General features: G+C 42.9%; 1 protein-coding gene across 2 annotated transcripts; it reads left to right on the forward strand.

Annotated features, from left to right (window-relative positions):
* The first annotated feature begins 440 nt into the window (after positions 1 to 440).
* kiz (kizuna centrosomal protein) lies at positions 441 to 22,368 on the forward strand. 2 transcript variants are annotated; one of them, XM_034525639.1, is made up of 15 exons: positions 441 to 624; positions 1,149 to 1,211; positions 1,589 to 1,751; positions 3,068 to 3,142; positions 4,470 to 5,082; positions 5,164 to 5,422; positions 8,244 to 8,363; positions 9,048 to 9,212; positions 10,302 to 10,452; positions 12,475 to 12,631; positions 13,102 to 13,164; positions 14,471 to 14,563; positions 14,911 to 14,980; positions 21,221 to 21,267; positions 22,075 to 22,368. In XM_034525639.1, the coding sequence occupies exons 1-15, from the start codon at positions 551 to 553 to the stop codon at positions 22,176 to 22,178; spliced, it is 2,217 nt and encodes a 738-aa protein (XP_034381530.1). In that variant the 5' UTR covers positions 441 to 550; the 3' UTR covers positions 22,179 to 22,368. The 2 variants fall into 2 exon arrangements, 1 of the variants encoding a protein (XP_034381530.1); XR_004608930.1 differs by lacking the exons at positions 12,475 to 12,631; positions 22,075 to 22,368 and having other exon boundaries at positions 457 to 624; positions 21,221 to 21,266.
* The last annotated feature ends 1,642 nt before the right edge of the window (positions 22,369 to 24,010 follow it).

The raw sequence follows: 24,010 nt of genomic DNA on the forward strand, positions 1-24,010 counted from the left end.
CTAATGTTGCAGACATGTTTTGTGTGTACGCAAACGGTGGGGTTTTCTGAAGTATACGGCCCCATTTAACGCTAATCCTCGAGTCATAATTTACACTTAGCTAACTAACTAACGCTAGCTAATTCGAGTTAACCGTAATAAACACAAAAACATGTAAGCACACGTATAAAGTATCGCTGAAGCTTATATGTAGTTTTACACTTTCTAAAAGGGCTGTTTCAGTAAATATTAAATCATTGTTGGGGAAATTACTAGTTTTTCTTACCTGAAACATTTGTCTTGACTTTTTTGTTTGTTTTACTTTTGTGAAGGGTCGTAAACGGCATACCTCTACCATGTACAGATAACTTTTTAAACGGAATTAAAAAAAAAAAAATAGAAAAAAGAAAAAGCAGAGCTCGCGCCCGTACTCGCACCACGTGTTCTTTGTTTTTATCGGCAGGGATTTCTGGGAAGCGGTGCTCATGGTAACCGATGTAAACACCGGCCGCCCTCCTCCACCTCCCTCTTCCCTCGTCTCGGCTCTGGAGTAGCGCCCAGGCGGACGAAAATGGCAAACATGGCTCGCAGTGACGACAGGTATTACGAGAAGATAACATCGATTCAACAAGGCATGCATAAAAGGTGAGTTCTCCCCTCTCTTTCGTTGGCGGGACGTGGCCTGGTAGAGACCGCGGACTCGAGTTGTGATCTCTACCGCCCGGCATCCTCCTCCTGTCGCTTCCCACACGGAGGGAACAGGCTAGCTACCTAGCTAACTAAGCAGCAGAGTCAGGGCAGTCCATTTACTTTGGACGCTCTCTTTAGCAAACAAGCAGTGCTGTGGCGGCTGTTCTTGCATGTTGGAAAATGATAAGCTAACCTGACATTAACGGTGAACCGTTCGCATCCACATAGTTATTTGCCAAATTCGCCTGATACTAACGCACGCTTTCTTTCTCATGGAGTTAGCATTAGCCAATCCGTACAGTACATCAACAATAACAAACGCAGGCACCGTTAGCTTGAGTTATGTAAGGTAGCGTATTCGCACGTCAACATTAGCATACGCGTTACAAATTGTTAACGAGTAACGTTAAGTAATAGCTAAGTGCCGTTAATATTGATATTGACCCATTAATTAGCCGCACTAACCTGGGTTTGTGCAGGGAGAAACGGAGGCTGGAACTGGAGAGGGACCTGTTTGCTTACTCCAGATCAGATAGCAGAATGTAAGTTGCACAGATTTACGGTACATCAGTACATATATTGTTCTTATACCTTGTTCTTATACCTTGACATGCATATAAACAGCAAACTGCGTGTGTGTGTGTGTGTGTGTGTGTGTGTGTGTGTGTGTGTATGCGTGTGCGTGTGCGTGCGTTTGTGCACTTTTTGTATGTAAGCTGAACAGTCTGTTTTCATAGTAAATTGATTCTCATATATAATAATGTGCCAGATCAGAACAGCTAATAGGGGAGTTGAGAATGATATTTAAATTTAAAACATATTGTGCTTAACCTTTTTCCTCTGAAAAGTCTAGCTCTTATTTTTTGACAATGTTCCTAGATAATATTTCTTTGCAATAATAGTTCTTCACTGCCTTCAGCTCACAGATAAAGCGTTCCAAACTGCGCAGTTATCTCAAGGAAATCTGTGACAGGGGAGCACGAGCAAAAATGAGAAACCTTGAGCTTCTGAGAGATGTGGAGTGCATAGAAATTAGCATGAAGGAATATAGTCCTGACCATTGTCTCCTGCAACAACAAAAGGTATAACACACACACACACACACACACACACACACACACATACACACACTCAATTGTATTTGCTTAGTGGATGGAGTTTATTAAGAGCAACCTGAAAAAGCACACAAGGTTTATCCAGGTTTAGATAATTGTATTTCTCTAAAATATTTTATTACATTTAATTGTTTATAGACTTCTGTGTTTAAATATATAAATACAATTCTACCCAATACACCCTGACTTTAGAATAGGAATAATAAACTCGCAGACCTAGAATACAATATAATTTTTCAAGCAATGTATATTTATTATTTTAGCATGTGTGGGATACACATTTGCTTTAATGCCGTGCTGTAATTTAATATAGTGTAGTAATATTTGCTTGCAATTGCTTGATGTGACAATAGTAAACACTCAAATTGTGCAATTTATCACGACAAGCAAATGAACGAGGGGGAAAACAATGAGCCAGTCAGATTATCACTTAAAACTCAACGACAGTGCTTGACAGTTTAATATCAAATTAACAAAATTGGCTAATTATGACTCGCTGAGTTAATTGCCCAATATAGAGACTCTGAAGTGCTCCAGAGGTTTAGTCATTCTCTCCCCTCAAGCAGTTGGTTTATTTCCTCTTGATGCTTTATGAGTCCTACATGTTTGTTGTTATTTTGGTGGTCCTGTTGCTCGTTGTTTCCGTCGTATAAAGTCATCCTGAATTCTGTTGTTGATTTGTTATTGGTGCAATGAAAAACAAAAAATCTCCAAAGGACAGTAAGTAAATCATGACGAGGTGCGTACATTTGTGACGATTTAAGTGTAATCTTTGTTAGTATTGGTTAACGTTTGAAAAACAAGAGTGGGCAAATGAGAATTCATGAAAGCTGCCTTTTTTAAATTGTCTGCTTCTGTAAACTGCCATTGTTTTGATGAAAAGGTCTGGCATGTTTGAGCTAATCCAAGTGCCCTTCAAATGGCCATTAGTTTTTTTTTAATTGGAGTTGGGATTAATGCAGTAAGTTAGTCTGTGGCCGGTCAGATAAATGTTAAAGGGTGTCAGCAGCTCCACTGAGGGCACTCACTTGGGAAAACCCGTTGTGATTGACTGATGCTTGACGCTGTCACCTTTGCTCTCATACGCTCTGCTTTTACACCACATGCAGATAATATTCTACAACACTATCGTGGCATTATAACAGACAATTCCTAGTGTTTGCATGAAGAGTGAGTTTGCCTGTCACACGTCAGTTAAATGTTACGTCGATCATCTTTCTGTCCTTTTTCTGCTCCTATCGTGCTCTTATCTCTGTATCATTCTGTCTTTACATCTCTTACAGGCTGACGTTTTCAAAAAGATTTCCGGATTCATGGAAGCAAAGAAGTATATGGAGAAAGGGCTTGATGCAGCAAAGGTAATCTTCAACATAAACTATTAGTATGGTAATAAGAATAGGATTCATGCTCGGATGTAACACATGTGTACATCACGTACTTTATACGTGTCAAATCTATGTACTGTGTGTCCCGTTTTTGTGCACGCGTCGTTTTAAACATACTTTTTATGGTTGAAAAATAGCACTTGCTTTTTTTTTTATGTTGCATCCTTTTTTTACATTTACAAGTTTAATGCAAATCTCAGTTCTATCAAGCTATGTGTTCAGGTTTAGAATAACAAAGGCAAGTAGACATTATGCCTGGTAAATCTGTAGAGGAGTCTACATTTAAACTGTGTATCTGTAATAGTGCAGGTGTCTAATCCTAGCTGGTGCATCTGTACAAGCGATGTAGTTCAAGTCCGTAGCTGCTTTCTCCCTTCACTTAAAGCAGTTAAAGCTCTTTTAGATGAAATGTCTAAGACATCTCATAATAACTTGGAGCATGCTGTCTAGAGCAGTCACTTGTAACTGTGTGCAAAACCCCCGTCAGCCTGTCGATATTGTAATGAGCAAAATGGTACCGTCACTCCATTATGCATACAAGCCATTGGCTGGCAGTGTGCATGTCCCTCAGGCTGCAGCATTCATTAAGGGAAGCTTACTGGGCTGAAAGCTGGAGACAGATGATAACGGGATATGATTTTCATATTTAATACATTCCTTGGAAGAGCACACGCGTGCCGCAGATTGATAGAAGAATCAATTGCTACTTTAGTGAAACACTTTCTACTTTGCCCTGCAGCTACCGATGGAATCACTCAGCCAAGAAATTAACTTTTCCTCTTCTTTTTTTTTACCTACTTTGTGGATCTGCTGGGCAGGCTGCATGGTTTACAGTGAATGTTATTAAGCAGCTAACTGTTTGGTATTTAAGACGCTTATCAGAAAAGAAACAGAAGCCATGCTTTTTGTTATTATGTTTGGAGGGAGGCTTTTTTGCTCCCACCCCCTTACCCCCCTGGTGACATTGCAGACATGAATCAAAACTTGTCTAAAGGATTTCTAATAAGATGAAAAGTTAAAACATTGATCCTGAGACATTCTTCTAAAAGATGTTGTGAAAAGCATTCTGACCTTGGCCTAAATTAGATGCACTCATTCACATTTGTAAAGTGGATGGTTAACATACTTGTGTTGAATTTCTTTTAAAACGGGCTTATTCATCCTAAGCAAGACATGTGAAGTCTTTGAAGGGTTATATTTATTTTAAAATATTATTTTTATGAGGTAATGTAAAATTCTTTGCCAAAAATTAATATATGTCATATCTTTAAAAAAAAAAATGTTCCCCACGTATTTGCAGGATGAAGCTGTGCACAGACAGCACCAGGACTGCTCCCTCTCTCACCCAGCTCGGGATTTTACACAACTGCCAGCGGTAATTCTTATGGGCTGCCAGGCCTCCAGAGGGTCTGATGCTGAAGCTGGCACCACAAGTGTACACTCACACCAAGCATTGCATCGTTCACCCAATCGCAGCATGCACTCCCGCGAACGTCTACCAAGTGGCCTTTTGAAGGACTTCAGAGTTGGCGGAGAGGATGCCGCCAGCAACCGAGCACATTTATCAGATGACATTTCAGGCTCAAACAATTCCCCTGACGGCTGTAATTTGAGTGACAAACATGAAAGAACGATGGCGGTGCTCCCATCTGTTCCGTCCAGTTCTGCCTTAACATGCGCGCCTTTTGGAAGTGATGATGAACAAGAACCTTCACCCCTGGTGACCTTAACGCGTCCTGAGAAGAGTCCGTCTCCCGGTAGCAGTCGACTCATGAAGGCTGAGAATTCCCCTGCAGAACACACGGACTCCCGAGAGGTGTCTCATCAGCCCCCCGTAATGGAAGACGGGGAGAGAGATCTCATCCATTTCATGCCTCAAACCACTTTTGGAAAAGAAGCTCAGGATATACCAGGTTTGCGATGCCATTCCTCGCTTACCTTGCAATATCTTTTTACTGCCTTTTTACTTAAATATCCAATGCGTTACCATTCAGGTGGACGCGGCAGCGTCAGCACACCAAGCTCCGACGTGCTGTTGTCAGAGAGCAGGACTAGTGACCTGTCCCTTTCGCTGACACAATCTGAGCTGGAAGAGGATCCGCCGGAGGGTGTGGCACCTGAGAGGAATGCCACTTCTGGAGCGAGCGATGATCACAATCGGCACAGTCCTGAATCCTCCCGTCACTCTGACGGGTCCAAGAACACACCACAGTTAAACTGTGACTCTTCAGCTCCAGGGGTGACATTGGAAAGGTACATTGTGTATGACTTCTGTACATTGTTGTCTGGAAGGGGAAGAAAAACACTAACAAACTGCTTTATGGCAACACACAGTCAGTGTTTCTTTCTCACCCTTTAAGATTTAAAGGCTAAGCAAGCTGAGAATGTTCTGCACAGCAACGCTGAACCACAGAGGGCTGTTAGCGATAGGAGCAGGTGAAGACACCGTACAGTCCTTGCCACCATCACATCAGAGGCTGACAGAGGGGATTGTGGGAGTCACGGTCCATGCATGCCATGCTCGCTATGGCTCGGCAGCAGCTGCGGTGGTGGCAGTGATGCATCTTATAGGGAGAGCTCAGGACCTGTCACCGACAATATTGCCATAATCCAAGATAATGCTGTAACAGAGCAATTTTCTGCTTGAGAGACCTCAGGAAGTCCCCAGTGGAGGAGGAAATTTGTGGCACCATAGAGTGTTCTGGAGGGTGGGCATGTGGACAGCACTTACAGCCACAAATCCTTAGCGTGATGATGGCCTCTGAGTTTAAGGATAATTTTGGATGGGGTTAGAGCCACAGAAAAGCCTGTGTGAATGTTTGTGGCCAGAGCTTTTGAATTCCCCTACAATATACTGTATTTTATAAACAAGGCCTCTCATGTCCATGTTCTCAGGGACAGTGTTTTTTCCTGTACCTTGATTATGTACATTATGCATTTACTGTTAAACATTTTTTTCTCCTCCCGATTAAGCACCCAGTTGCACACATGCTCCAAATATTGCCATTCAAAAACAAACAGGATACTTCTGTGCATTTTGTAGCGCGTTGTAAAGACATGATCAAAAGTGGTATTTTTATTTTCTCTCCGCGGGTTTAGCATGCTCCATGACATGCGTTTCTGTGGGGTCTACTATACTGTTCATGGTGTGACCTCAAGAGGAGCTGCAGTTAGCCTGCACCGGGCAGACGATAGTGGGGGCTGCAGCTTTCATTGTTAACACCAAGAGCTTCTGTGTATGAGGAGAAAACCAGATGCTTTGATGTAAAGCTCAGAGAGCATCCAGGCTCTATCCTCTCCCTCTCTTTCTCCCTCTCTTTCTCCCTCTCTCTCTCTCTTAAGGTTAGAGTTTATATCGCTCAATCCATTCAGCTCACAGTCAGGAAAAACAAGCCTTGGCAATTCATTAGATTATCCCATTATATTTCTCCTCCAGCATGCCTGGGGTGAGTGAGGGTACATGACTGAAATATCCTCCAGGTTTTTTCTTCCAGACTCATCATAATGGCCTCACTGTGTCCTGCTCTCAAATATGTCGTCCCTGAACTGCTGGATGGTTCTGCCTCATTGGTGACAGCACGCCATAGAAACAAATAAAATCCAGTTCCTGTCTAGAGATGGAATGTAAGATATATAGGCTTGAAAATGATGGATATTTCTTCCCAATCTCATTAGGGCATTACTTTTAATTTAATTTAATTTAGTTGTTTTACTTTCTCTGGTTCGATCTCGTCTCTGTGAAGTTATTGCACATTGCCACGCAGTACTTTTTAAGCTGTGTACCCACAGTGTCGTAGGACATATCCCAAAGTGTTCTTACTTGTGGTATATGTTTCCATTCCTTTGTGTTATATTTGCCGTCTGTGCCGGCGAGGTGAGCTCCTTCTGACACCAATCACTCAACAATGACACCATTCCGTGTGGTAAATCACCAGCCAGTACTGTACACTGTCGCTGCAGAGAGGCTGACCTCTCCCTCCTAGCTAACAATACACCCCTGATGATGTCGACGCGCGGACAACGGCCGCATCTAAAGTGAGGTTGCGGACCTTGACATGAAAGCTGGCGACACTACAACGAGCGAGAGAGTGGTTTTGCAGAAAAACACAAACTAATTCACGTTCTCCCTCTCAAAAGGTCTCTTTTTGAAGAGCGTTGACAAATAAAGTGGAAAAAAGAAAGATGACTATTCCAAGGCCCATGCTGATAAGAGAGAGAGAGGGAGGGAGAGAGAGAGAGATTTAGAGAGAGAGAGAGAAAAAAAAGATGGAGCTTTTGCCTATGCTACTTCAGCCTCACTGAAGAGGACTTAGCACAGACGGATTGCACACTACAGAATGTCATGGATATTATTCAAGCTGCCAGCTTAATCAGGATGTTACCAGGAAACAACCTGCAAAAAAGAGGGAGCAATTGTTTGCTGACCCCTAACCCAGGAGCCCATTACAGATTGTCATAAATTCTTTTTGGTCCCTTTTATGTAGGGGGGCTCAGGATCTCTCGGCTTGGGGTTTCATGGGAGAATTCAATGAGGGCCACCCAGAGCTTAATGCGCAAGAAAGAGATGGATTCCCAATATCCACATGCATTAGGCATCCATTTCTCATGTTGCAGCCTCACACAGAACCAGATTAAAGTGTAAATCTCTAACCAAAAGAAATAATTTTCCTTTTCATGTATTTTTTGGGGCCTTTTTTCCTTTTACGGTGGTAATGTTACATAGTTGTTGTTCTTTCATATTTTCTTTTTTTCTATAATCATATTACCTATTTATGATGAAGTTTAGTCAGACATTTAACTGTTAAAAGCTGATTTTGAAAGTTTTACTTCAACACAACTAATTTTACAAGCTCTAGTTTTGAATGCCAGGACATGTGGCATCATCAACATACTTTGAATTGTCCTGTTATGTGGAGGTACCATTCTAATGATCAGATTCCTCCAGCAGTCCTTGAGTACTGAACCTCAAGGAAATTGCCTCTTTTCTTTTTCAACTATAAATAGCAGGCCAATCGATCACTTGGCCTCCGTCTGTATGTCTTTCCACCACGTTAATGGGTAATATGTATTTTAGTCTCTACCAGGAAGGCTTCTTTAATCTGCTAGACTACGTCGAAGGGCGACTCCATGGCGAACGGACCAGTGTGTACGTGGATTCTTCGATTGATGGAAGACAACTCAATAGAATTATCAGGTGCACCCTTCATGTCTTTCCCCCCACTTTACAATCTCATCCCTCGCCCTCTAAACAAAACGCGGTGTATATTTATTTAACGGCCATGGAGCATTTTGTGCAGACGGGGAAAACATATTATCCTTCTGCCAAGGGCTCTCACTTTAGATGAAGTGTACACGTCTTTATTTCTGAGGGGTTTTCAAACACATGGGATTGTTATAGTAACCGCCCTGTTGAATTGTTATTGGGAGTCAGGGAGATGGAGGATGGAGAATGTGTTTCATTAGACTGGGCTTATTTTTCATAAGCCTTTTTATATTTCATAGCATGATTAATTTACCATAATTGGAGTTCTTGTCGTAAAGTACGGATACATGTCTGGAAAATGAAAAGCTCCTCTTTCCATGTTTAAACCCAGTTTACACTTATCCCCTTCTACGCAAACACGAGTGTTGTAAATGATGTCAACACAATCTTCACTCGAGAAGAGAGTGGCCATCTTGTGTCACGACTCTCGGTCTAATGTTTAGTCTTGCTGTGATATTATGTGAGCAAGTGTGCATGTGCATCAGTGTGTATGATCATACTTGTATACTGTGTGTGTGAAGTGTTAGCAGCTGTTGGATGTACTCCATGTGCTCCTGACCCGCCTGAGCCCAGGGCTCCATGGCAATAGCTGACTGCTCTCTATATATTGGACAGCCTTTGTAACCGTGGAGCAGGCTTGAATGACGAGGACCTTGAAGCATGTGGAGCAGTCATCCTTCGTGAGCTTCAGAGGTTGTCATGGAGCACGGCAACGGGCTGCCTGCTACCACAGGATCTAGTGAGTGCTCACCAGTCCAGTACTGAGCCTAATGAAATAAGGTAAGGCCTCCTGGTTTCTCTGAACCCAAAATCAACCACTGATGTCAGTGTTTTTTGTTTGTTTACCCCTGAGCTTAATGAGACTTGGGATTGTAAAGCACAATGTAAATCAATAGTGTTGTTTTTTTAACTTTCACAAAACATTGCATTGTGTTAAGTTGTGACATGTCAGTATAAAAGCAGTCCTATGGTAAAATATAGTTGTAGTACAGTGTGTGTGTTTTGTGTAGAAGCTGATATTTTCAACTCTAATAAGTAGAGCTATAACGGAGTAATTCAGAGCACAGCATAGCAATGCTCTGAGCTATAGGGTTCAATAGACCTTTCTTTTCATAGAGACAAAGACCAGGCTTACAGTAAAAGTGAATTCCACTTTTCAGACTATATATATATATATATCTAATTGTATTTATTTCTCCCTTGGACCAGGAGAGGGCACGTACTCACAACAGTCACTGAGATATTGCACGCTACCATTCAATACAGTCTCCCCTGTCCACAAATGTAAAGGTCATCTTGGGTGTCACCTCCTGCGGTAACGCCACATGGGTGAATGTCATGAGTAAATTAAATTGCCCTATCTATGACTTCCAGTCCTTTGGGTAATGAGTAGTTATACTCTGAGCCAAATCCCCGCTCTGCTTCACTACTCTATTGATTTCACCGAGACCTCCCCTGCTATGCACTCGATCCAAAGAAACACATCTATCAGTCTCCCTCTCTTTTCTGTGGAGATGCCCGTTGGCTCTTTGACCTTTTTATCTAGTTTCCAACCAGGTGCTGTATTTCTGTGTGTGTCTATTCAGTGTTTAACGATGAATTCATACATTTTCTTCATCTTCTGAAGTGTTAAGACGGACTCACGAGCAGCAGCCCTTTGAGAAGGCTTCGTGGAAGAAGGGAAAAAAAAAAATGCTGTGACAAATGAATTATATTCATGGTCAAATTAGAAAGCTATTTCTATTTTCCTGATAATCAAAGCATCTCTCACTGCAAGGAGGTGTAAGTTATTTACAGATATCCCACTGTGTATTCAGTGAGACAGCCTCTCTTTCTCTCCCACCACCACCACCCCCACCCTCGCCACAGCGCCAGCCTCCCTCCCGATGCCGCTCGGCTGTGGGATCGCTGGTTCAAGCACGCCCTTCTGCTGAAGGAGCGCCGTGTCCTCAGCACTGAGCGCTTGGTCCAGCTGTTCACGCCGCTGCTGCTGGAGCGCCATGCCACCTACAGCCACCAGGTAGCGTTGGAGGCCCGCACACTGCCGCGACACACACACACACACACACAAATAGAAGGTCACACACTTGCATTCGCTGACACCCACACACGCACATATGATTGCAGTGGCATGCCTTCTTTTTTCTTCTTCTTCTTCTTCTTTTCTCCTGAAAGGCGAGTGTTTTTGTGTCTTTACGTGTGTTGTTTTTTTGTTATTTTCCTTAAGAGAGCTGTAGTTGGTACTGAGTGCCCTCTTTGTGTCTGGTGTTTGAAACCAAGCCCTGGCTGCCGACTCATCAGATTGCTCCACACGTTGACCTAGACAGAAGGGAAACCCTGACCCATGCGCTAATCGCAAATTACAGCCTCTGCTTGGCTTCTTTCATCTCACGTGGCGTATTCATGTGAGTAACACTTGCTTTTAATTTGGCATTAGCCAAAAGTATTGCCATCAGCTGGGTGCGATTTGAATGAGGGAGCCATTGGGACCCTCTCCACAACGGACAAGATTATTTTAGATTTCCCTCTCATTGACCTTGTGCAGATCAATTAAACAAAGAAAGACATTGCAATTCATATCCACACTTAAAACCCAAAGATAAGGTCAAGAGATGTGTCAGGAATCACACTTTTATTTCCGGAATCTGCAGGAATGATCATATACTCATGCAGGTTTTAACATTATTATTTTCTGCGGACTCAGCTTGTGGGGGGATTATTGTGGCTCAGAGGTCTTGCTCCAGTGTCCCCGACGCAATGAGAGAGGTAAAGAGGGAGGCTGTAGAGCCTCTTGAAAATATGAACCAACAAAAGGAACAGAGGCACTGCCATCTACATCATTTTGTCCAAGTGCATCAGGAAAAGCCTGAGTAAAAAATCTTATCTCTCTACTTCCATCTATTCCTCTGTCCCTCCCTCTATTTCTCCACCTCTCCCTTTTATTTCTTGCTCCTCTCTCTCTCTCTCTCTCTCTCTCTTTCCCTCTGTCCCTTCACACAACAGCTTACTCCCCTCACACAAGAGCAAACAGAAATTTCCATTCACGCAATGCCACACAGCCCGGCCACTCCGACAAATGGGAGCATGCAGCTCGCATGCACACACTCAAAGAGGTCCTTTGAATATTCAAGTGCTAACAGTTGCATTCATTGATATTTAAAATGCACTGGGTCCGCGAAAGCCCTCAACCCACGATACATTTGACTAAATCTAAAAAAAAGAACAAAGACCGATATCGGGGACAAGTATCAAGACAGTTTTTATTGTGCTGCGACATCAAATACCAAGTGGCATATTTTTGCCTCTCTTCCCCTCAAGGAAAATGAAAGCATGTACATTGTCAATTTTAACTGCGACCTACTGATAACAACTTACAATGTACTTAAAGTTTGCCACTGTCGAAATCCTCCTGATCATCCCCTCCCTATTAGTGCTCATTAAAAGTTGCAAATGGCCATCTGAGGCTGAGAGGCAGTCTTTGATCACGAAAGAGAGATGATGATGGCAGGATTTGATATGGGGGAGGGAAAAAGGAGAGAAAGGAAATCGGTGTGTAGCATCTCCCTGCTCCTCATCTCCCGGAACGGCTCCTCTTAATTGTGTATCCTCATCTCCCCAGAGATAAAAAATGAGCTGGAGAGGGAGGAAAAGAGTAGTTTGTCTCAATTCTCGCCGCCAAGAGGGGAGATATCTGGAACGTGTTGCACATTAACACCGGGGTGATTGCTTTCTGTAGGCGGTTCTCTAATCTCATGGATGAGAAGAAAGGGAGGAAGAGGAGAAAAAAAAAAAAAAAGTGTGATTGAGAGCGGGAGCGAATGTGTGGAAAATAATCTTCTTCTTTTTTCTTTTCTTGGCTAAACGGGTGAGAGAATTTGAAGTTATTTTCTCTTGGCGTTTGAACAGGCGCCGCGGCTGCACCTCTGTGCGAGCAGCCGTGGCCAAAGAAAATGACTTGCCTAATCGGCCAGAGTTCAATTTGACACTTCCTTCACAAAATGGGAACAATTAAGAGTGTGGTTTTAATTTGTGCCGCTCACAGGCCAAAGTGCTGCTGAGGACACTTGTGTCCCGGTCCAGTGAGGAGTGCCCCTCAGCAGAGGACGGGAGTGACTTGTCTTCTTCGCGTAGTCCTCCTTCTCTCCTGGCTGGCGGGGATGTGGAGCCTGCCAGGCCGGTACAGAAGCAACAGATTCAAGGTCACTAAAGATTATTACTATTGAAATAGGCATTGGAGCATTATAATTGGACCACAATATTTATAAGCTAGGTTGTGGATATTTGTTACGGAGGAATGGGTTCATTGTCTAGCAGTGAAAAACAAACTCTCCCCTTAGCAAGTGTTTTGTGAAAGTTGCCAGTAGAATCTCACAAATGTCCAAAACATCCCTTTGCACAGTAATATGAAACAACACCATTAACAGTAACACATGTAGACTGCTGCTATTTTGGGTTTTTCTTGCTAGCCACCTCTGCAGAGAACTAAAACTTTGCTTTTATGAAAGAAATCAATTTCACCATAGAGCTTTTTTTATTAATCCCTCCCGGCCCAGTTTTTCTACAGGCTTCTATTCAGAGCAAAAGAAAGACCCCCCCCATTCCCATTGCTATCCCGAGACTCCCGTCCTCCCTGCCACTGCTTCTCACTATGCGCTTCCCTTTCTTACAGAACTACAAAGTACTGAAGAGGACAGCCAGGACGAAAGCCCTGTGGAAAGTGTTCCTATTAGAGGTAAAAAGGCATCGCCGGTGCCCCAGCATTCACACTGTCCTTATGTTGTGGTTTGTTTTCTTCCCACTGCAGTGAATAATGGGCTCTTTTACACAATGGCTGAGGCAGGATGATCAAGGTGAATCCAGGGTCAAAGTACTACCTGAAGAGCTGTGCTAGTTCTCTCTAATTATCTCAGAGAAAACACTAGCTATGTTTTCAGCCTGGCCTGAAGCATTCTGGCAAAGTTGATAATTCGCCGGCCCGGCATAATGTGGCCGCTTTAATAGTCAGGACGCCGGGGTGGGAAGCGCAGGAGATCTGTCATCGGTTCTCATTATCTTCTAAACAATGCTCTGGAAAGGCTGGACTTGAAAAATACTAGATGTGAAGGCATTCTGGAAGCAGCTGGTGTGCCCATCCCTAAGCCGCACCTCTGAAATGTAAAGCAACCCTATATTACCCATGGCTATCCGATTTCCTACGGGGTGTTTCATGTGCCTGCATCCCTAAGGTGCACAGCCGGCAAAATGAGTCCAGTTTACAATCGCTACACTTAATCAAAAGAGCCATCGCCATTAAAAAAAGAGCACATGACAAAAGATTTTGCGAGGGAAGGAGTTTGCTGTGGTGAGCGACATCAATGTCAAAATCAAATACCACGACCTTGGAACTGATAGTAATTGGCAATGCATGTCTGTATACCTAATGTTAAAAAAAATTACAAAAAAGCATGACTACATGTAAAAGCAATGCCTGTATAATGTAGTGTGGGTGGAATAACACTGTAAATACCATGTTTTCTTAAAATTGGCACTTTTATTATGAAACCAAGTAAAGCATGTTAGGTCATTCAAGAGCACACTTTTCATTCTCCTTTGATTTGAAATGTGTGTTTCAGCAACATCATTGAGACAGCAGCCCATTTATTATGTACTTCTGCTCTGTTTTCTTTTCCTTTTTTTTGTTCCTCTCGAATATGATACCTAGTTTAGTGTGCCGGAAAGTAATTATGAGTGTTTTTAAAACAGAAAATCAATCATTGCCTTCCTGGTAAGGGGATGCTGAGATAATGTGAGAAGCTGATTGCCGTCTCATGGAAACTGTTGCTACATACTGTAGGCTAGAATCAACAGCTTAGCTGATTGAGCACTGTGTTTTCCCCCTCACTCCGTTCAGCAGTGATACACCAGAAGACTCGGCTACTGAAGCGTGTTGTCTCATCAAACACGGAAACCTCTGAAAGTTAGAAACCTGGCTTTTAAGCAAATATTTGACAGTGACTTTTTTTTTTTCTTTCTGTGTGTGTGTGTGTGTGTCTGAACAGAGACACAAGCTTATCAGTTACTTAAGCAATCAGCCATGCAGGAAGGGCTGCAGAGTTCTGAGGAGGAGGAGGACGACGACGATGGCCTCTCAGGTAAGGGATGCAGACCACTCTACCAGTGAGCAACAGGAGCCTAACCATCGGTCAACACTGACCTTATGTTCTCTCATAAGGACATCACAGCAGGACCATATTTTGTGTATTCATAGATGTAAGCAATCAGTCCAGGTCTCAACCTTTTTGTTTTAGCTCATAATCTTATTTTTAGCAACACATAATACAATCTGTGTGCATATCAAGAGACACCAAGATTGAGATGCCTAGTCTTGGCCCCTCATAAACTTGACCATAAATGTCTATGTTAGTATGCATTGTAGATTAGCTTGTGATGAGATGTCCCAATCAAATGGTTTTATCTGGCCCTGTTTGCTCTTTTTAAGGAATAAATCATGGCCATGAAGAGGACCTGGGGAGGGCCAAACGCTCCTCACATCAAGACCCTTACCCTCGGTAAGAACATTGTTATTATTCAACGGGCCACAGGAAATGGGCCACCAGACACCAAAGTGGTTGATGTACATTTGCATGGCCGCTCTCATAATTCCCTGTTCATTTCCATAAGATCAAGGGGGCGCCACCCATTAACTCGCTTACAAAGACAAAAGGCCCCTAAAGCCCCTCTCACTCACTGTTTGCTGGCTTCAGCCGGGCTTCAGAAATCAAAAACAAAAACGGCCACCACAAAAATAAACTGGGAGTCATAATCCCGCTGTTGTCAGGCTTGTCGTCAGAAGGCAAACGGATCATGTCGAGAAGAGAATCGGGGACAACTGTTTTGAAAGAAGGAGACTCGAGTGTTGACAAGGACAAATGTCCTTTTCATTTTTCACCCTCGAAGAGCATTTAGGCTTCTCAAATCAGAGCCCTAAGTGGGTCGGAAAAGAAGATCTAATGATAAATAGCTTGGTGGAAGCTAACACCGCCGCGGCTACATTTGAATATCAACACGACTTCATCAAATCTGCAATTGCGTGTCGGGTCCTCAGAGCACCCCTTCACTGCGAACCCATTCGGGCTGTGTGTAATGGCTGGGTAAACGTTATGAGGAATAATCTTCTCTGATTTCATGTGATTACTGGGCACCACGCTGACACAAGGGCTGAAGTCTGTATCTCCCTGGCCTGGCAAGCAGGCGCTCCCAGTCTGCCTATTAGCCCAGGGAAGGGCCTAATGGGCTGGCTCTATTGTGGCCCTTATAGCTGCTGATGTCTGCCACGGCCAGCCCCGGTGACCACCCTCTTTAATAAACATGAGCCAATTTCAGCACCAGACCCTCTCAGGTGGCGCCTGTCCTGTTGTCATTAATGCATGTGGAATGCCCGCACTATAAGTGATCAAACAAAATTTGCAGGAAAAAAAGAACAGAAACATAGCTGTGATGAGACGTGTTGTGGACATAAGCAAAATTGGACAAAACGGGTGGTAGTGCTCGCCTGACGCTGTAATCTCACTAGGGTTAGGGAGGAGGCAGTAAAGTAAGCAGCCGCCATGGCCAAAAGCCTTTCTTTGGTCATGCAACTATTTCCCACGTCTTTTCTTTGCTTCTCCTGGACGCTCCGATTTAAGCATTCCACTTACCGCAGTCACTCCGTGCGCTTTATTGCTTCCACGAGTGGTCTGGAAGCCCTGCACTTAAGCAGAAGCATAACACTGCTTCCCTCCTTTCTCTGTGTGTGTGTGTGTGTGTGTGTGTCTCTCTCTCTCTCTCTCTCTTTTTGCCCCTTCGTCATCTATTTGCCCCCTCTTCTTCTCGGTCTTCCTGTGTTTTCCTCTTCCCCCCGTCCCCCGTCCCGCCCTACTTGTTAATTATTTGCTTTATTTTGTCAGCGAGCTGATGAGTGACATCAAAAGGAGGATGGCGCTGGACTCAAAATACAGAAATGGCTTCCTCTCTGTTGTCTTAGACAATAATTATGATTTGCCAGTTAAGCCTGGACTACAGCAGAGGGATTGTAGTTTAAAGCAGAGGCTTTGGTGCAAAAAAATGCATTTATAGCCCTTTGTGAGGCTCCTCATTATGTGTGGGCCCGATTCATTAAGTAATTGGTTTGCAGTTGTTTACATGAGTATTAAGGCCTTCTATTCAGGGTCTTTGAGAGATACATTGTGCAAATGTTGCATGTTATGAATGCAGAATGAGAGGCGGGGGGCCAGTCCTATTGGCCAAACACTGCACTCGGCTGAAAAGCGAGAGAAAAGCATGGGGTGCTGCTTTGCATAGCAATGACTAGGGCCTTAATAAGCTTTACAGATTAAATACATACAGTCTATACAAGATGCAAAGAGATACTCTTAACACATTTATATGTGCTCATTTCACTATTATGGCATTTGAGAGAATTGAGTTCTTTCATATTCTTTATTCCACCCCCCCTCTCTTCCTTGCTCTCTCCCACACAGTGTTTTTCAGTCAGATACTTTCTTAGAATGTGCTGTTTATTGTATTATAACTCGTGGGGAAGCGACTGATTTGTCCATTAGAAATCTTTTGCTTTCTTTGTGAGTGGCAAAGTAAAATCACTTTGTGGTTGAGTGGGGATGAAAGGAATAATGCACGAAGGAGTGAGTCTTAATAAGCAGCTGCACTCCATGTAAAGACCACTTGTTCCCCTTTTGTATGCGAGTGCATGCCACTGCTTCCTCTCGTGCAAAGAATCATTGTGCTCCTTTCTACTGTAGGCATTTCAGATGCCACTCCTTTCTTACTTTTTCTTTTTTTCGTTTCTTTTAATAGCGTCATACCCCCCCCCCCCCCCCACCTGTTTGAACACATGTGCACAGACACACAGACATACAAAACAAAATCCTCCAGCCATCAGCCGGTGTGATGATTGTTGTGCCTAGTGCCTGCTTGACAAAAAACCTTGACTCAACAATTAGTGGTTTACAGCTTTGCCTTGGACAACAGGATGTGCTCAAGCATTCAACCTCAAATCACTCAAAATGTCAAAATCAGAATCTCTCTCTCTCTCTCTCTCTCACACTTACGCTCACACAAACAAACAAACATACACACGCATACACACAGGGAGCCAATGTGTGGATCTCTGACAGCTCACTGGGATGAGGGAAGGAGGGGTGAGAGAGGGACATGAGCTGAGAGAAAGGACTGGAGGGGAGGGGGCGGTAGAGCGAGAGAGCGGGAGATAGAGGGAGACAGAGAGACCGCAGCAGACAAAGAGACGTAGTGAATGACGTGCTCCTGTTCTGAAGTCCAACGGTGAATGAAGGGAAACGCATGTAAACAACTTAGCAGACAACATCACGTGTCTGCACGTTATGTCTGCACTACTGCGAAAGCTTGTTTTTGGAGAATGGCACTCACCATGTTTCCCCTTTTTTCCTTTTTTCTACATTCGACAACAAATTAGTTGATCAAAGAATCGAAGAAAGACAGTGGTTTAGAGAGAAAGGTAGAATTTAGTCACTGTCCTACATAAGCTTCCTCGAACCAGTAAAGGTTGCTCTATAAAACCAAAATAAGTTGGCCTTTATCTGTACATTGTTGATTTCAAGGAAGCTTTTTGATTTATTTACTCTTTTGCTCCTTGTTGGAAGCAAAAAAGGGACAAAATATGGAGATAATCATGCATTTTGAAATAAATCTATGGTCATTTACTAGGATGCCATTTCTAAGGGCATGTTGTCGGTCTGCTCTTCATTCTAACTCGATCATGTCATTTTCTTTACATTCGTGCAGATGTGCGTGTCGGGACAAGCCAGTCAACGATAGGCCACCCTCACATGGTTTATGGGTGATGCGGCATGAGAGGATCTGTCCTTCAGCCATCCCTTTGCACTGGCCGTCTCCACCAGACTGCCACCAGTCAGGAGGAGAGAGCCGCTGTGTTGAAATAATCACCCCCCCTCCACCCCCCCACCCCATTCCTCTTCCTATGAATTGCAGTACTCACTCATTGCCAGCAGAGAGCACTCACATGTTAGAGAGGGCCCACTCACAGTGCACTCACAGTTGCCTCTCACTGTTTGCCCCCACTGAGCGCTACATCCTGCTACCATTCAGGCCTGTTAGAGTACATCTAAACGGAGCCTAAACAATGTTTCTGCGGGGTCATAGCTGGGATGGGAGTAGGAGTTGATGGGAATGATGAGGTGATGGGTCTCCCTTTACCTTTAGACAAGCACCGCTGCGCAAAAGTGCTATTGTGCTATTAGCATTTGTGTGTGGGTGGCAGGAGCTTATGGAAAAAAAAAAGCCAGGGTAAATAAAAGCAGTTTTTCTCGCTATCTGCGTGGCTGTGTTAAATGCTTGGTAAGCATTATTTCCTCTGTTGGTTCCTAACTGTAGTTTTCAAGTCAGTGAGTCTGAGAAGCACAGCCTCGTCTCGCTTGGCAATTACGTGAGACTGCATGAAAGGACGGTATGTTCTGTATGGAGATGTCTTTGTCCATGTGATATTTGTTGTCAATATACAACTACAATGCTGGACACATTCTTTCATAGAGTGAACCTAGTTCAGATGCGTGATATGTGTCTGCTACTGTAACTGTAGGACATGAAAATGTGATGTGCAGCACGTCGTTGACACAATTCAAAACGGTATTCTCAACACACCACACTTGTATTGGTGAGACGTTTGCAGGAGTTGTGTGTGTGTTTGTTCCACAGTCAATACACCTTGAGATATCGCAACTGATTTGGGTAAACGGAGTCAGGATGCTGCCGTAGCCAACCGAGCAAATAAAGGAAGTACACAGACATCAAGTTGTGCGACGAGAATGAAACCCATCACACACTTTTAAAGGTCGCTCTGCATAGCGGACACAAACACTTAAAACACGAGATAAACAACAATATGAATTGTAAAGGCCGGAGAAAGAGAATGAGCGAGGCATTGGGGGGGAAAAAGTGGACTGTACAATAGCTGTAATTTGCATAATTTTACCAGTCTACCTGTCTACCAGAGCTTGGAAAACCACTGACCAGCCCAGTCTTACATATTCAGATCATTTGCCTCAATTAAGGGAAACTCAGCAGAAGATGAACTGGCATAAATGTTTATGGAAACGGAATATTAAATTGGTGGGGTCAGATTCAGATTGGGCTCTCTATGGTAATAGCCCTGTCTTGAAATCAGCCCTGTCCCTCACTGAAGTGGAACAGCTGATAGACTATTCCCATCCCCGGGGGGGAGTTCAAGAAAAAGAAAAGCCCAATTTACTTTCCGTAACAGCTATTATTGTGGCAAAGTAGAGGAAGTAATCGTGTAGATTATTGCTATTTTTGCTGCTGCAGGGTCTGGTGGAGATCTGTTGCCTAACAGTTGTAAATGGATGCAGTAGTTTAGTTGTGCGTCAGCGTCTGTACTGTATCTCCTATTCACTTTAAAAAGCTGAATGTGGATAGCAGATGGATTACTTTTTCTTTTTTATATATATATATATATATATATATTCCTCACTGTATATACCCTAAGGCTGTTTAATACTCTTTCAACATATCAGGACTTAAAATGTATAGTCACCTTCCTACTATGATGTTTGTTTTCTTTCATCGAAAAAAAAAGGTTTGTACATGGCCATCGGTCAGTCTAGTATGGTCAGTAGGAAATGATTCTGCCAAGTAAAAAGGGTTCACATGTTCTGTTCTTAATCACAACGTAGTCTCGGGATAACTATACCTACCATCATTTGGAGATATTTTGCCAAACAAAATCCTCTATTTGAACAAAACAAGCAGATAGATTGATCATCTGTCATTGTGTCTTTGCTCTCCGTTTTCTTTTGGCAGCGCTTCATTTACTCAGCCTCTGCTTTGATTTGCTAGCATTTTAAGTACCTGAGGTTCAACATGCTGTCGGAACAGATGCAAGAATCCTCCAAATGTCCTGTACGAAGCCCCGTCAGCTTGTGAATATAAAGGTTATATTCTAATGGTTGTATATGGTGTATATATTGCGTTTAGCACCAAGCAATCTGTTCACAGTTAGGAATGGGAGTTGCAGTTTTTTTTCTCGCATGCTGCCTTGAGTGGTGCAAAGCAGTAATAGTTTGGAAGATAGCAATTGGAACGCAGCCAGAGTCATTTGCTCCGTATACTCAATGTACAGTCACATGTGCCAAGACTTAGCAGAGGGAGAGAGGAGGAGATGAGGGGATTGAGAGTATGACAATCAAAGAGGTCACGGGTCTGAATTGATGCAGATGGAGACAACAGGGTTTTTTCACCAGAGCTCATCTGCTTAAAACTCTGCATCTTTTTGTGTTTTTTCCTCTTCCCATTTCCAAGAAAAGCGTCGACACGGCTCCAATATAGACGGTCCAAACAAATAAGCCGTATGGATATGTATGCTAACCTGGGAGATGATGAGTCTATATTGTGGGTTTGAATAGGCTCTGTGATGATGTAAATTAAAGAGGAGGCCTTTAAAAGTGGACTGGGGTGGGGGGGCTTATTGCATATGCATTGAGGTAGATCAAAGCCTTTTCGGGGGTCACATATTTACATAGCAATATCAGCAGAGCTATGGGAACCTGGCAACCCTGTTTTTGGGACTATTTTTGAATAAAACAGGACACACAAAACGGGAGTCAAGTAAGTTCCCTCTGCTGCACTGTCTGCCTGTTTTTTGTTTTGTTTTTCTTTTGGTGTAAAATGTTGTTTTATTTTTCAAAAACCAGCCTCAAGTGATAACTTTAGAAGGCCAATAACTGTCCTTGTGTTTCCAGGAAAGAGAAGACTAACTCAAAAGCTCATACTACTCGACAGTCCAAAGGTGAGTAGAGACTCATTTCAATTGTACCTGTCAATTACAGGCCTTCACTGGCATTATTTTTTTGTAAATGTTGAGCCACCGTTTGAATACATTTCTCTGGAAATGCAGTTTCTGAGGATGTGTTAACGAAAAATGAATGACCTTTGAAGACAAATCCAGGTTCCTGAAAGCTTAGATATATTTTGCCAGCGAGCACTTCCTACATCCTCTCAGAGATAACTTAAAAAGTCCTACTTCAGGACTGCTGTGTTACTGATCACACCTTCAACAGCTGCTCTGCATTGACCCTGAACGATTATTCTTGATTCTAATGGGGAGCAGACACATATTTACACATGAACACATATCTACATATTAGATATTGCAGTTGACCACTAGTGTCAGATTGCCTCTCAGTTTCTCTCACTTCCCTCCTCTATAGATTGAATAGACATTTCTTTAGGCCTGAGCTGCCAAATAAATATAAAATTACAGTCCTCTGAATATGGCTTGAGCGGTCAAATCTCAATGTATGAGTGTGACACTCTCATCTGTATTTACAGAACAGGACATAGATTGAATGCACATGATCAGACTGTATTAAAAGGAAGAATGATTTTAGAAAAAGCGAACGATTTTCATCGTGCAATTAAACTCAAGGTAAGATTTAGCTTCAGTGCCTTCATCGTTGGAATGCTTATAAAGAAAGCGCAGAATGAACAGAAGAAAGAAAGTATGTAGACGATGTGAAAGGTTACACCTCATTTGAAGTCGGGAAGGGTAAATATGGTGCTCTAATATTGTAATCTCGTATTTCTTTTTGTATAGCTTTCTGGGGGGACTCGGAAGACAGCGACTCGGAGATTGAAGCAGCCTTGCGTCCTCAACCTTTCAACACAAACAATATTGACATTGATGGCTTCTTTGACTGAGATTTCCCCCGCAGATGTTTTTAAAAATAATTAACTACATTATTTTTGCTGCATAGTCGCGGGCAGTTTGGCTCTTAGTGATCTACATTGTAAATCATATGCACGCTGTATCGTAAAAACAAATAATAAAGTTGATAGCTCTCACGCTGGGTAAAGTGAGTGAAGAGTTGTCCAACACTCTGATGTTAACCCTGCTTCAGTCTCTTTATCTGAACAACTCTCCCGGCTCATAATAACAGCTCCAAATAGATTAAACTGATCTTTTAAAGCGATTTGTTTGCACTAGGCTGAAAATCATGCATTTTGAATGCCGCAAGCATCTCCGAGTGCTCTACCTCCAGCATGCTCGAGTGTAGTGATGTGAGTCACCTGTGAAATGACAAAGCACAATGGCCACTCTGCACGCTGCTGTCCAACCTGTGAACCTGCTGAAGAGGCCCATCTCCCAGGGCGCAAAGTGTTGCAGCGCTAACAAACTCCGAATATTTAGAACCGCCCGACAAACGCTCCGCACATATTTTCACTTCTTACGCTTCTTTGATGCCCACAAAGACGCACGTCTAAATTCCTCTGTATTATTGTATAAATGAGTCACAAGTAGCCGGATTGTTGCTGAAACCACACAATAGCCTTCGCAATTTATCATTTTGCAGCACATTGAGCACTCTGTATCTATTAATAACTCGGAGCTACTGTGTGGGAGGCAGCATTCCCAAGTTTACATTCATAGTTCATTATGTCTGTAGTGTAAATTTCCAAATCTGCCATTCTGGGATGTGGTAAAAGCCCCTGGCATTCAGTGTCAGCAGGATTCCATTAGTCAGCTTTAGGTGACTTTACATGCCTGAACCTTTTAAAGTAGGACTCCACATTCATTACCTATAATGGCTTCAGACAGCCCTGACCCACCACAGAAAAGGGACTGTGGCAGAATAATTTGGAGTTTGCTAAAAGGCTCCCTAACATAATATCCATGTTAAGGAGCATGTCAACAGATACTTGTGTGCGACAGATAGCTCATGGTGGAAGCGGGAGTTATATTATACTAATGTGTACTAACACAATAATATTTTTAAAAAGGCACTTTTCTGATTCCATGCCGGAGAGTCGACGAGGATGAAATCCAGCTTCGTTCTCTTTAGAGCGTCAGGCGGTCATGGGAGGACGTGGAAGGTTTTATCTTGCCGTTGAGGGCTCAGAGAGTCTGCATTACTTGATCTGTCATGGTGAGGTTGCCATTAGACCGAGCTCCGCCCACTTCTCACAGCAGGCGTTTCGTGAAGGTGATCCATGTTTATTGTGACAAGCTGCAGATTGTCTCGAGGGAGGGAGGATGGAAAACAAGAGGGACAATCTACAAATGTATTGTTCACGATAGTCCGACAATACCACTTGTGATGTCAGTGTTGAAGTCATTTTTCTTATTTAACTTGGCTCCTCAACACTTCAAATTATCCTAAAGATAACTAATATCAGCCATTTTTCTGCTCCAGAGAACATCTGAGAGAAGCTCGCCTATTAAAGTGTGCCTTACCTACACCTTTCAAACCAATAACCAACCAATAATAGATTGACAACGTTGATGGATTAATGTCTCCGGTATTGATTTAGCTGTGAAGCATTTCTTTCAGGACACTGACTTGATCCTTTTAAATGACACACAGGTCTTAATGTTTGCCATGATCCAAATCGCTCACCTCTAAAATGCCCTATAAATGTTTAGTTTCATGATAACAAAATTAATGGAAATGTAATTCACAATGTTAATATCTCATTGTATGAATGCTTACTTTTTTAAAGTAGCAGAAATGTACACTTCAGTAAAGGTTGAC

Source organism: Cyclopterus lumpus, chromosome 22 (genome assembly GCF_009769545.1).
Source record: "Cyclopterus lumpus isolate fCycLum1 chromosome 22, fCycLum1.pri, whole genome shotgun sequence".
In the NCBI taxonomy this organism is placed as follows: Eukaryota; Metazoa; Chordata; class Actinopteri; order Perciformes; family Cyclopteridae; genus Cyclopterus; species Cyclopterus lumpus.